At 38.8% G+C, this 14906-nt stretch overlaps 1 protein-coding gene across 3 annotated transcripts in view; it reads right to left on the bottom strand.

Annotated features, from left to right (window-relative positions):
* Positions 1-428: 428 nt before the first annotated feature.
* ARHGAP6 (Rho GTPase activating protein 6) overlaps positions 429-14906 on the bottom strand; it is a 311150-nt gene continuing 296672 nt past the window's right edge. For all 3 annotated transcript variants that reach the window (XM_054271896.1, XM_054271897.1, XM_054271898.1), the window contains exons 10-13: positions 11560-11657; positions 5225-5487; positions 3152-3232; positions 429-2420 (exon numbers count right to left, since the gene is read on the bottom strand). In XM_054271896.1, coding sequence (XP_054127871.1) covers positions 1732-2420; positions 3152-3232; positions 5225-5487; positions 11560-11657 — 1131 coding nt within the window. In that variant the 3' untranslated portion in view covers positions 429-1731. The remainder of the gene's footprint in view (positions 2421-3151; positions 3233-5224; positions 5488-11559; positions 11658-14906) is intronic.

Consider the following 14906-nt stretch of genomic DNA (forward strand, 5'->3'; position numbering starts at 1 on the left):
AACTACCAGAAGAGAATTTTATTTATTCTGCATAAAAAGAGCTACAACAGTCAAAAGGCCAAATCCTGCCCCCGTCTACTTGGCTTTGTGCTTTTATCTTATAACTTTACTGGGGAAATGGAGATACGATGAGAAATGGAGATCTGAAGGGAAGGACTCTTTATATGATGGATTTTAAGCCTCAAACCAAAGTAAAACCTTGAATCTTGTATATTTAAGTTGCATTTGAAGGTGGCCCTTAAGCTCCTCTTAGATGTTTTTTATACAGACACTTAAGAATGCAATAAAAACACATCAATATCCTTAAACCTTCAAAAAAAAGGGAGCAAAAAATATGCTCATTGTTTTACTCAGCTTTTTATTCCATCAGTATGATACAAGATAGAACTTAAACAACATCACTGAGTAAGTCTTCAACTTCATTAAAATTAAGACTAATATGTTTTATGAAATTATTTTGCTATGATACACTTTCCCTTGTGGAGTGCCAAGAAGGAATTTCTCTGGAACGCTGGAGTACATTGCCACCCGCTGCCCACAGGCGGCTCTGCAGCTGAAAAACAACGTGAACAGAACAGCAACATTTAACACAACTCAACATACAGCTACCGAGGCAGTGGGACTGACCTCGACTTTGGCACAAACTTCATGGAAACACAGTTGCGAGCTTCTCCAAATGTCACGTTCATTCCTGAAACTCTACTTCCCTCCCTTTCATGTGTCTGTCTGCATTTTTTGCTTTTCTCTAGCTTTCTTAATACTGGAGCTTTGATATTTCAAAGGAAAAGCCATATTCTTTCTCAGTGTTACACATCTCAATTTATTAGGTTTGGTTTTCTAAAATTTGGATTCCAGTTTATTGTTTTAAAACAATACATAAAACCACACATTTATAAATATATATATTATATCCTGCATATATAACATTGGTTTTCCTTTGGAATGGGAGGGCAGACTTTGCACTACATAGTTCATTGGTTTAGGCACAATGTTGTTCTTAGATTCTCTGAGCTGCTTCCTATCAGAACCTAAAAAAATACTTTTATAATCTTGTAACAAATTTTAAAGTTTTTTGCAAATACATCTATAAGAAAAAAATATTTTGTATTTACCCCTCTAAGCTCATTACTACCCTTATAAAATATATGGCTTTTCATGTTCCACTTTATTTTAGTGTTTTTCAAAAGGCAGTGAAAAGAAGTACAACTTTACCCCTTAACAGCTTTTTTTTTAATATATATATATATATAAGCACAGAAACCAGCTTGTGCACTTTCTATAGAATTCCAATGCATATCATGGTAATGTAAGTGCAGTGATTTTTTAAAAAAGCAGTCACGATTGATTGACATCTGTATATGAAAACATAATATGATTATCATACAATACCCATTACAGAATATACAATCATCAAAACTGCAGATATATAAATACATTTTTAGCAACATCAAAGCAACAGTTTTATCTTATACACAGCATATGAATACAGAGTTATTACACTTAAGTTTTCACCTTGTTTTTTCTCAAAAGCTTGCTGAAAAACAGGAACATGCTGGAGTTGCAAATTAACTGCTTGACAGCGCTGTTGAGAAATTAAAGTGAACAAAGTTTTAAAAAAGTATATGCAATTGAGTTGGTATAAAACAAACAGGCCTCCCCCATTTTCCAAGTCCCTGTTGTTTTCCTATGAGACAGAGGCACGGGTAAAAGTGCCAGTTCCACAGAGTCAGATCATACAAGGGTTTCTGGGAGGGCATCAGGGTTATCAGCTGATAACAGCTCCCAGATCTGCCACCTCTCCCTTTGCCACTCATTCCAGTCCGCCTCTGAAGCACTTGTACTGTTGTGGCTGTGAGGGGCTGTGGGATAGCTGTGACCCGCTGGCGTGTGCGGGGCCGGTTGCTCCTGCCTGGACGTGGCCTGCTCAGGGGCTCTGCCTGGTGGGCCTCCAGCTGCTCGCGGCCCCGAACTCTTTTCTGGGCGTTGAAGTCTCCACAAAGAGTGCAGCGTTGAGGAAACACTCGAGCTGGTTTTTGCTGGGCCTGGGTAAGGAGGCGGTGGCCGCTCTTTCCTGTAGGAGGGCTTGGCTGCGCTTTGCAAACAGCCCGCGCTCGAGTCGCGCTCACTCAGGTCCTCCACGCTGCTCAAAGTCAAGCGCTGCTCCGACCGGGAGTGGGACAGCCCTGAGCTCCTGCAGCCGCCGTCCCTGTGGGGGTCACTGCACGGCCGGGACGCCGCGGGATGGAGCTGGCACTCGGCAATGGCGGCCGTGGTCTGGCTCCTCCGCATCGCCTGCCGGCCGCCGGCCAGGTCCGAGGAGCTGCCCTGCCAGCGAGGGGAGCACGTGGCCAGGTTCCCCTGGGACAGGGAGCACTGTCCGGGCCGCAGCGAGCTGCTCTCGTAAATGCTCCCGTAAGAACCTGGGCGTGGGGGCAGAAACACAACATGAGCCTGCAGAGCCATTCCTGGGGCATTTAACAAGCTACTACTGCTTTTTCCTTAGATCACATGGTAGAGGAGAAGATTGCCCAGAAACCTCATAGCACCTTTCAGTATCTGGAGGGGGCTGACAGGGAAACCAGAGAGGGACTCTTCATCAGGAACCATAGTGATAACACAAGGAGTAATGGGTACAGATTGAAAGAGGGGAAATTCAGGTTAGATAGGAGGGAGAAATTTTTACTGTCAAGGTGGTTAAACACTGGAACAGGTTGCTCAGAGAGACTGGGGATGCCCCAATGAGTGTTCAAGGTCAGGCTGGATAAGGCCTTGAACAAACCAGTTTAGTCGGAAGTGTCCCTGCTCAAGGAAGAGGGTTAGGATTAGATGATCTTTAAGGTCCCTTCCAACTCTTATCACTTTATAGTTCTATGATTCATAGAAACATAATAATTTAAAACTACTTCTTGAAGCAATTTTAAAATAACTTTTAAAATTATATTTGACAGTTTGAAATGTTGCTGTTTTCTGCATTTCACTGAATACAGAGAAGTATAACCACTGTGTTCCTCTGTATTCTACTTTAGAGTCACCTTTTAGAAGTCCAGCTCTGGACAAAGTGAATTCTACTGGTTTCACTGTGATTTCTTGACAACAAGAAATTGGTTTATTCTTTGTTAGATTTGGGCTTTAAAATTGAGAAATTACTGACCTGTGATTACTGGATCTTTGCAGCCACTTTTCAGTGTTGAATGCCAAGTACCCCAGATATCAAAATGATCTTCAGAAACATCTGAACAGCAGTAAGAGCAGGGAAAAGATGATTAGTCAATCATCTTCAAGACATTATTTAGAAATATATAAGTAGAACAGTTATGCATCAGAGTCATTAACATCCAGTGGCACCTTCACTGTGCACCTAACACAAGCATCTCATATGTGTGACCCCACCTGGAGTACTGTCTACAGTTCTGGTGACCCCAACATAAGGACATGGAAGTGCAAGAAAAAATCCAGAGGAGAGCTATAAAGCTGGTAAGAGGACTGGAGTACCTTGTCTACAAACACAGGCTGAGAAAATTGGGGCTGTTCAGCCTGGAGAAGAGAAAATAGTATGGAGACCTTGTAACAGCCTTCCAGTATCTGAACAGGGCCAACAGGGAAGCCAATAAGGGACTGTCCATCAGGAACTAGGACAGGGCAAGGAGTAATGGGTGCAAATTGAGAGTGGGGAAATTCAGATTAGATACTAGGAAGAATTTTTTTACTGTGAAGGTGGTGAGGCACTGGAAAAGGTTGCCTAGGAAGGCTTTGGATGCCCCAATCCTGGCAGTGTCCAAGGCCAGGCTGGTTAGGGCTTTGAGCAATCTGACCCCTTAATGGGAGGTGTCCCTGCCCATGGTAGGGGGGGGTTGGAACTGATCATCTTTGGGGTCCGTTCCAACCCCTTGACATTTTATAATTCCATGTATTTGCTCACAGCTACTTGTTTCAAGAACAGATCCTGCAATGGATTCAGTGAGCTCTGTATGGGCAGGGTGCCTGAGTTTGCTGAGTTCTTAAGTCCTCTGCCTTACTGCAGTCAGAGAAATTGCACAAGAACAGGGGAATTTGGTCCACAAAAGGTGGTTTCTGGCAAAGCTCCCTCAGGCAGCCCCAGGGGTCACCATAAGGCATGATATATCAGCCCAAGGAAGCTGCCACTCTTACCCAGCAATGCAGCCACAGAACAAAGATTTAATGAAATGTTGGGTTATAAACAATTTAATGCCTTTTTCTGATTTCACTAGTCAGTAGAGGAACTTCCTAATTTGTCCTGGTCCAGTATCACTGTGATGCATATTAAAATCCAAAAGATGGTTAATACAATAAAACTTAATGTAATTTCCTATTCATAACTTAATAGAAATCTGACCAAATTCTTAAACCTCTTCAGAGATTTATATTTTGAATACAGAAGATAAATTCCAGTTGGCATTTATAAAGCATATAATTGAGATAATAGTCTAAATCCCATTAAGTCCAAAGGGAATTAAATGCCTAGGCAGTACATCTGAAATTAGGAGGTTTTAAAAATACCACCAGTTATGTGCATCCCTAAGCATTGAAAGGTCTCAAAGTTTGGCTCACTAAGTATAAAATTCATGGATGACAATTTTTTAATATATATATATTTAAAGGAAAAGTATCTTGAAGTGCTGATGAGCTATTAGTTTAAACCACAGTTCTTTACCAAAGAAATCACTCAGGTATGCACTCCACAGGTAGCTATGGGAAGAATGGATCCCTGCACTAGTATTGCTCAGTGTGTAATTGGTTGCAGATGTAAAGCTGTGCAGCTCAGCTATGTTTTCCAATGACATGGTGTTGAGGTCATTCTTTACAACTGGAAATCTTAAAAATCTCAGTTTTTTCCAAAACCTGAACCACAACCTTGCAGGTATTACAGTCTCATGGATGAGGACTAGACTTTGCCATGCTGTCAGAGACAGGCTGAAAAACTGGACATATATAGTTCTATTTTCCTAATTAATATCTCCAAGTTTTGAGAAGTGCCATACCATGAGCATCCCTGACTGATGGCTGAGTGAATGAGAAGACTCAGCACAGATCCTTTGGGCTCAACACAAAAAAAAAATTATATTGGTCTGTCATTTTTTTATAAGGTTATTTACGCTATTGCTCCTCAAATCCTGGTTGCTGATAATACAAATCTGGCCCTTTTCAATTATTTCAGGAGTGTCCATCAGTCACTGAGGAGGAGCACAAGCAGGATGCACTATACCTTTTTCAGCCTGTGATGCAGAAGAATTCTCCTTTGGCTTGGTTTGCAAGTGTCCAACCATTGTGTACTGCTCAGGTACCTTGTACAGCTTATCTGGGCTGTGGGCAACTTCTTCTGGCATTGCCACCAGCGAGCGCTCGGACAGCACTGGGGAGTTGTTGTCATAAGGGGAGACATCACCACTGGAAGCTTTGTTGGAGTCTGTGGAAGAATGTCTTTCTCCTGTGGAGTAGGAACCTTCTGACCGCAGCATCTCAGGGCTCCTGAGAAATTTTGATGAACAAACTATTGTTAATAAAAGAATGCTCCATGTTCACAGTTACAGGTGCAGTTTGGCATCAAGGCCAGGATGGAAGGGGCTCTGAACAAACTGGTCTAGTGAAAGGTGTTCCTGCCCACAGCAGGGGGTGTGGAATTAGGTTACTTTTAAGGTCCCTTCCAACCCAACCGTCCTATGATTCTACGATCATACAGATAAAATCAAACACATGAGAATGGTCACAGCTGCTGAAATGAAAACACTTCAGAAACACTTATTGAGGTGGATTTTCCATGACTAAAACTTTTGCCATGAAGTGGCCAGCAGAGGCCACTCAAAATCAAAAGATGTTGCTGTCAAGAAAGAAAACAACAAAAACCGATACAACTCTATGGTAAACCAGAGGAAACTAAGCAGTTAATAAATTCCTTATGTTACCTTGACAATGCAGCTTGTGGCAACAATAAAACTGAAGGCGTGATAGGGAAGATTAGTTTGATGCTAAGCAGTATGCTAAAACAAATTTTTGTATTCTGAAGTTTTCCAGAGAGAAATCAAGCACTCAGCTTGCCTGTCAAACTACGAGAATGATCCTCTTCTAGAGACATGAGAAGGTAAATGTTCTACAAGGGACAAACAGTTGTATTTACTGTACTTATGGCTGGGGCATCAAACAACTGGTTCCACTGATACCTTCTACAACTTCTTTTACCTTTTTACCTTCACACCCCCAACAACATGAACTGCCTTTAATTCTGCCAAGAAAAGGCAAACACAACTCCCACCTAAGTACAGCCAAAGGTCAGAGAGACAACTAATTTTTGAAATGTGCTGGGAACATTGATGGAGATTTCTTGAACTGTCACAGTTTGCCATGCAGGTAGGAGGCAGGCTGTGAGTCACTGAATATCCACAAAGAACGTGTAGAACTACTCTGTAAATAAACATAATTTTTTTCCCTGTTGTTCCTTGCTAACTCATATTTCTATTACTCATTTTTCATTTCTCTGCACCTCTGTTTTGTAAATGCTTATTTTTTGCTTGAGTCAAACACTTCTTTAAGCAACCTCTCATTAATATCTGTTCTAATTTCATGTGATACAACAGAGGCTCATTCCTGTAAATGTCTGAAAATGGTCAGCCCTTTTCATAGTCAAATCCAAAGACAGCTTGAATGTAGTGAGCAGCCAAAACTCATTTCTCATTATGGAACAGTAACTGTCTTTCCATACAAATAAAATAAAACTGAAGAAAGAAAATAAAGAAAACACAAAGCCAACCACAGCATAATAAATATTAATACAAAAATAATGACCAAACTTAACACCACTTTCAAGCTGTTGTTTTTTCCCTGGCTGGTTTACATATCGCATGTCCCAAAAAATAAAACATATAAATCAACAGCATGAGTACTATGGTATTTCAATATTCCTTTTTTCTTTTCCAGTATGAAAGCAATCAAAATGTGTTGGTAACTAAATAATGTTACTCCTCAGTAACTCTCAGTGACAAAACCATCACTGGAGTTAAACTCAGGAAAGTCCAAAAAGCAGAGCTGCCATTTGGCAAAGTTGCTTTGTCACAAGATTCCCAGAGAAGCATGGTAATGCTGGGGAATCATTAAAAAAAAAAGTCTCAAGTATGTAACTTCTCAACTAAATTTCTTATCTGAACATAAATCCAATGTAAATTAATCTATAGGCAGACGCACACTGAGGAACTATAGTTTTGTAAGTATGTATAATTCTATCACAAACCTTTTTTCTTGTTTTTTGTGACTTGCTTCTTTCTTTCTGTCCTCCTAAGTCCTAAAAACCCTCGTGCAGTGATATGAGATTTAAGCAATGTCTTGGGATTTTCAGAAGAACTAGAAGGACTTAGAAGAACTTAGAAAAGGGGAGAAGGAACTAGAAGAACTTAGAAAAGGGGAGAAATGTTGCTATCTGCAAGTTTCCTATGACCAAATGCCCTTTTTTCCAGCCTTCTAGATTGAATGTCATCCAAACAGTAAGGTTTATTGCATGTAAGTCTTTGCAGCACCAAAACCATCAAAACTCTGCTGCACAGGGTAAAGACAGAGGTAAAATAGCACTTAGCCACAGCAAGGTAACACAAGGAATAAGGGAAATGGAAATGAAAGAATGTGGGAACATAAACTTGAGTTTTGTGACAAACTGATTTCATGTCTTACCTTGAATGATCTGTTATAGTCTACCTCTTCTCAAGACAGAGCTCCTGCTAAAAATTTACCTGAATGGAAACTTTCAAGTCTTTGGAAAGATTCAAACATTCAAGTTTCTAAACTGATTTATAGTTTTGGCTGGTAAGTCCATACTATTTTTTATATACATATATAATATCACTTTCAAATTTGTTCAGGCAAAATAGCTTTAAAAATCAAAGGAACTGCAGTGGACTCTGTCAATCTTACTACAAGAGACCATCAAAATGGATTAAATACTTAAAAGCAGGAAATTGAACTCATACATTTGCAGGTTTGCTTCACAAACAAAATACAACAACTTGCAAGAACACTTTGGTTTGCTTCTTTGCAAACAAAGAAAGAATTCTCACAAATCCCTTAAAATGAAAGTTTTGCATCTGTTTGCTTTACTGTTTGAGTTCATTAGCAAATGGATGTTTGCTACAATTCAAAATTCTTCCCTTGGACAGTGAGATTCTCTACCCACTCACCAGGGAGAAATTAAATTGGAAGGCAAACATAAATACTGTGTAAGATACCCACTCCTCTATATGTAATATATGAGGAAGGGTAGATAATTGTCCCCACAAGGAATAATAGATGATTATGTGCAATCAAATGTGTGGAATGGGAAGGCAGGTAAAGTATTTTTCAGGGACTATGAAGTATGTTAAGGAAAAGATTTTAAAAGTGGCTAAGTACCAATGGAAAGATTTGAAAGCAGCAGAAGAAACCTATGCCACATGAATTTAAAAATACAATTTCAGATTCCAAAACAACAGGCATCTTTCTATGACTTGATGTTGTCCTCCAGAGTCCAGCTGCATGGGTGGACTGGAAATGTGTTAATCACAATAATTGCTTCTACTGAGGATATTCTTACTTTTCTACTAGCATCAAGGTTATCAAAATAGGAAATCCCTTTCTGTTTCTGGCAGAAACCCTTTTCTGTTATAACTTAAAGCTTCTGAGTGGGAAAACAATTACACCTTCAAGAGGCAAATCATATGGAGTGAGATGGCTTGGCAGCACACAGTACTAATTTCCACACATATTTGAGTAACACAGGTGCTACCAACAAGGCAGATTACTGTGGGATTGTGATGAGGTTGCTGCTGTAACAGGGTAAAGGACTCAATGTTTCAAGGAGCCTCTGCAGCTTTAAAAACTGCATTTACACATACTGCATGACCTGTCGTATGGCTTCATTTTTGTGTCACAGATCAGGATGGATTGAAACTCATTATCATAATCCAAAAACATACAAAACTGCTGTAACTTTGCAACTTATTTACTCTGAAAGGACTACTAACCATGATAAGCATTAAATAACCATAAGAAATAGATTTTATTTTTTGTTAGTTGAAAGATGCTTCATCTTACAGCTGTAAACCCAAATTCCATTGTCATCAAGCCAACATACAAAAAAATTGGGAAGTCACCCACAAAAGCACACTTCACAATTGCTGCCATTTGTAATTAGCACTTTATCATGAACAACTTCCATAAATTCCCTGACACACTGTTCACAATGCTTAGCTCTTAAGGGAACTGAAAGATGAGGAACGTGTGATTTGTCCTCCTCTGGGGAGGAAAAGAGATTGTGTTTTCTGTGTTAGGTAAGAGCCAAGAAAGCATTTATAATGACAGCAAGAGCAGAAATGTGAGGGCAATTGCAGAACAGGACCTTCAAAGCAATTAATGTGACAATAAAGTCTCAAAGTTGATTCTATACTTATGCAGTCAACTAGCTTTTCTGATGAAGACTGTCTCAAGAATATATAAAGTTTTTTGTCCACAGATCCACATTTGTATTTTGAGTATGTGACCAGGCAATTTCCAATAAGAAAGATATATTTTGGAGGCTCAATTTTATGAAATCAAGACAAACATCTCCTTGTAGTCTGCTGTCTCACATTTCTTATAGGAAAAATAAGCAACACATTTGTAGCCTCAAAATTGAGATCATGTTGTGAAATACATTAATCTCTTAAGAGCATCACACTCCTAGCAATAACACTAAGCAACATTCTCTCTAATTGCCTGGAATATTTTAACCAAGAAGTTGCAACCACAGTGAAAACATATCTCATTAACACTAAAAGTAAATCACTTACATGACAGCAAAGTAGAAAAAAAATGACAGAAATTTTTTCCTAACTCAGTGATATTTCATCTGCCCATTACTGACAACACAATAAATTAGCACTACTGTAGCTATATGCTCCTGTTTGGCTTCAGAACATTTCCTTACAAAATGCCTTTTGCCAGTGTGACCAGCTTTTCACAAAAGCTGCATTTTCTCCTGAAGGTGTGCATGCTGGCTAAGAGTAAGAAACTTCAAGGAAAAGTCAATTAAGGTATCAGGATCTAACAATTACCTGTTACATCCACAATGATTTGTGACTAACTTATGCACAATTGGTATGTGTAGTCACAAGTGAGATACGATTTGATGTCTTTTTGTTATACAGACAGTGAAATCCTGCATGAAGTTTTTATTAGCTTGAGCTAGAAATTATCTGATCATTCCAAACTAAGGCCTGAAAGGAAGAAGTCTCAACACACTACCTTGTGTCATATGTTTTGTAGTGTCTGTCCTGATTGTAGTCTTGGCTTCTGACAAATGTGAAACAAGTCTAAAAGACAGTTTATGTACCTCTAACTATCCTGCACTTACTGTGATCTAAATACACATATGGTTACTTGTCAATCAGACAAACTAGCTGAAATTACTTCACACAGAGAAAATTACCCCAAATCAGATGATCTGTGATAATTTTCTACCTCATGTGGTTAAGTTAGCAAACTAATAAAATCCTTTACAACTCAATATATACTGCACATATTTTTGTTTCCAAATTTTGTAGTTAAAGAAAGCTTTTTCCTGAAGGTGTTAGTTACACTATTTCTTGTATACCTTTCCCTTGGAAGCCAGGCACATCATTACATTACCTCCAAATATAAAATGTTAAGAGGGAGAGAAAAAAAATCATAGCTGACTACACAAATTCAATTTTAATTATATTCTGAATGCACTAGGCACTTTCCACAAACACAGGAAGACGAAGTCCAATATGTCCCAGCGAGTTTAGAGTCCACAAACCCTCTTAAAAATTACTTAAAGCAATTCTATCAAATTTTGTGATTTTGGGGTCTGCTATATTGGGATTCACTAGAATAATGACAATGAGTGTGTGGTCCCATAAGAAAGCCAGGAATACTGTTAATCTGAATGTACAAACTCACAGCATTAAGGCACAAGGGTGCAGGTACACCATACACAAGAATATGTTATGTATCATAACTGCTATAGTGACCAGTGTGATTTTTTTTCTCTTCAGATCCTTCACAAAGCATACAATTAAATAATATCCAAAGTCTCCATAGGGCTGCTGTTGTGGCAGTTGGCTTGTTCACAATGTCCTACATGTATAGGATAGGAAAAGAATGACAGAGTGGTCAAGCAGCTCACTGTGATGGTGTTAAGGCACTCTAGGGTGTGTTTCAAGGATAGTGGAATACATGCTTCCTGTTACTGAAGACTACAATAAACCCAAGACACAAACCAGCAGATGACTAAAAAACATCCTGTCAGATAATAGTGCACTGAATATTTTTATGTACATGTCATTCTGTTCTCTGCAGCAGAACACAATCTTTCCTCTGAATCAGGGAAACAAGTTTTGTCTTTAGAAAATGCTGTACAAGAGTCAGAATTTCTTTGGCAGAGTCTGTGTAATAGGGAGGATATTTCTACTCCACTGTAGACAGTGCAGAAGAGCTGTGGAAAACTAGAACCTTTTGGACACTTCCAGTGGGAGATAGAAATTCCCAGAAGAAAAAGGGATGATGAAAAAACAGATTACTCACGATGACTGGGAAGCTTTCCTCCTCAGCAAATAGTCTACAACATCTGGGTCAGTCTCTAATAAGCTAATAAGCACTTCATTCTGTAAATCAGGGGAAACCTATGAAGACATAAAAGAATACTTAGTTGGAGGTTAATATCCTTTCATATACATTAATTTTGGTGCTATTCTTAATCTAAATGAACAAGTACAAGTACATTTACAGAAAGTATATAAAATATTCAGAAGCTTTCACTTAAAAGAGAAATTTCATGTAAGAACAGATGAAGTAGGACTGAAGACCACTTTGTACAATGTTCAATGCTGATTACTGTCGAATAACTGGTAGGTGTCCAGTTGGTTATTATATCTGGAAATAACAGTGGGATCACTTAGGTATCACAATCTCAAAAGCTCCCGTTTAAGGTATTTACTTTACACCACCCTTCAAAGATCTGAGGACATTTACCAATCTCCATTTCTGCCTCTCCAGCCACTCTGACCAACAGGCTCAGTCAGAATTTGTGTCACCTTTGGAGTTCGGCCTTCTGATGTGCTTTCTCTTTGCACTTTGTATGGGTATGAACCTTCAATACCCTCGACAGCTTCAGATGCTGCAGGATACAGCAACATCTCCTGGGCGGGTAGCAGAAATGGCACCCCAAAACCTGCACAAGTAAACTTTGTGTTTCCAACTGCACTTTACATGACTCTTATCAATCTTCAAGTAAGGATTTGTCTGCTTTGTCTGCATTACAGCAGAATGCTCAACACAAACTTCAAAACACTGGAACAGATGAAACCATCCAAGAACAGCCCAGGTTCACTCATGACACGTGAAAGTCAGTGCAAGACAATCTCAACAAGGGGTCAGCAGCTGGGCAATATATGTTTCTGGATGTAATCTGTCAGAGCCTGAATCTCTTGAGCTTCAAGTCACACTTCATGGACCATTTGTTCTCCCTGACATTTCCTGGGAAATAGGAATAGAATTACTAACACGTTCCCCAGGGGAATATTCCATTTTGGGAGGTATTTAAGGAGTCTAGTTACATAAAAGACATATTTCTTAAAATAAGGAAATAATTAGAAAATAAATAAAGATATGCATAATTTAATTCAAACTGATCCAAAATCTCTATGAAAAACTTGTGTAACCACATACTCATTTTTTTAATATTGTTTTCAGTCTCTGAACTGGAAAAATATCTTATTGATGGTCACTGATACACTGGTCTTTAAACAATTTTTTTTTAATAGGAATATAATTTTTAGAAACCTGGTGTACTGTAACTTCTCCATTTAGAGAGCCTTTCTGTACACTAGAAGAAACTCCACATAGAGTTTCATGGTAACAAAAAAAATCCACACATTTTTGTCTGTATCTTTCTACTCAGCTTTTTATCAAATAACTTTCTAAGAAACTACTGAGAGAATTTTGTCAGAAAATAAAAATACATCTTGCCTTATTAAAAAAAAAAATTATAAATCCATCACAAAAAAGTCTGAAAAAGTTCCACTAGAAGCTCAGTTCCAACAGAAAGCTTCCCTGAAACCCAAACTTAATGGTTCTACTGATTCATAGGTCTTTTACCAGAATGAATCTGCAAGTAGATTTCCACTGATGGTCTCCTTGCTAGGTGCCTACTGTGTTTGGGGGCTCCTCCTGTGCAGCAATTTTCTTCAGTTTAGTTCAGTTACTTGGCAAGTGTAGAATTGATATGCATGTAATTGTAAACTTACACTTATAGAGAATTACAATATCAGTATCTCAGGAAAATGTCACCATAACTATTACTGAATTAATTGTTTCACTGGTAATTGCACGTAAGTAGAAGGATGAGAACTTGAAATTTGGGGCAGAAGGGAAGCTAAGGAAGCTGGTGAAAAAACAGCTCTGGAGGACATATAGGGACATATCAGAGGGCTCCAGGGTTGTGAGGACTCCAGTAGAGTACCAGATATTCTGAGATTTTGGGGTTGGGTGCTACATAAGAGTCACAGCTGTTGACACACAGAAGAGTGGAGGGACCCTTGAGGCATCTCCTTTGTGCTGTCCCTGGCCACTGATGTGGCACAGAATGGCAGTGTGTGGCTGCCTCCACAGTGGGAAGGTCACAGTAGCCTCTAAATGCAAAAATATGAAATTTCATATACTCAGTCGCACTTCTTTGCAGCAGGGCTGGATTTGGACATTAGGAGATCAAATACATGAACAAGCTGCTGATCTCCATCCTTCAAGCAAAGCCAAGTCAAAAATGAAGAGTGGCTGAGTTGTGCTTCCTTTCATTCAGCTACAGAGACTGGCAAAGAACAGTCCTTAATTTTAATACATCCCCAAGACTCATTGAAATGGGCAAGATTTGGATATGAAAGTGATTATTATCACTGACATCAATGAAGCAATGACCAGATTCCATCTTCTACAGGAAATCCACTTTTGCATGCTACTGATGCTAATCATAGTTACTCAGTAAAAATGGTGCTCAATATCCTGGGTTGTTCCAAAAAACAGAATTTCTCTGATCCACCAATAAATCAGAATCATTCTGATATTGTGGTCCACCACCACATTTTGTTTTCCTAGGGTTTGGTTCCAAATGTTGTTCCAGTTTCAATGCTGAAACCAATCACAGTTTCATAACCTCCCCATACATAAAAGTAATAGAAAGAAAAAAAAAACCCAAACACAAAAGCATCTGAGCATTAATACACCATGTTATAGTTGTAGCTGAATGTTTAACTCCAGATGTTCTCTTTTTTTTTTTTTTAATGTAGCATAAATGTCGAATATAAACAGTAAAAGCAACTCTGGAAAACAAAAGAAATTCTTTTTCCCACACTCCATTTAACCTCTAGAAGAAAGTTGAAGCACTGAAGAGAAGAAGGAATAAATCAATCAGAATTAGAGCCCAGATGCAGGTTAGTCTAACCTTAGCCCCATCCTTTCCACATTGAAAGTCACAATGCATGCTTTAAGTATTATGGACTGAGTTGTGTCTGTGCTGTTAGAAGTTCTTAAAGAGAAACAACAATAAGAACACTTCCACTATATTAAGTATTCTTATTCACGTATTATCTCAAACTTGATAGTGCCATCCACACTCTGGGCCAGTAGACCTTCACACAGGAGTACAGTTCTGTCACTTTCTTTTACTGAGGTGGAAGGAAAAAATAGCACCTAGCATTTCCCCCAGCTGTAAAAGGCATTAAAAAAAAAAAGAAAGAAAACAAAAAAGAAAACTATTGCAAGTGTCTCACTGGTACAAGAATAAAAATAAAAGGCAGGAAAACCACAAAGAAGTTCATCTGAGGCTAAGATATCTGAGGCAGGGCTCATGATTGCTTTCTCATGTCTACTCCCTTGTT

This window comes from Melozone crissalis, unplaced genomic scaffold (assembly GCF_028551555.1).
Source record: "Melozone crissalis strain CALT ecotype California unplaced genomic scaffold, PUWL_Pcris_2 ptg000013l_1, whole genome shotgun sequence".
In the NCBI taxonomy this organism is placed as follows: domain Eukaryota; kingdom Metazoa; phylum Chordata; class Aves; order Passeriformes; family Passerellidae; genus Melozone; species Melozone crissalis.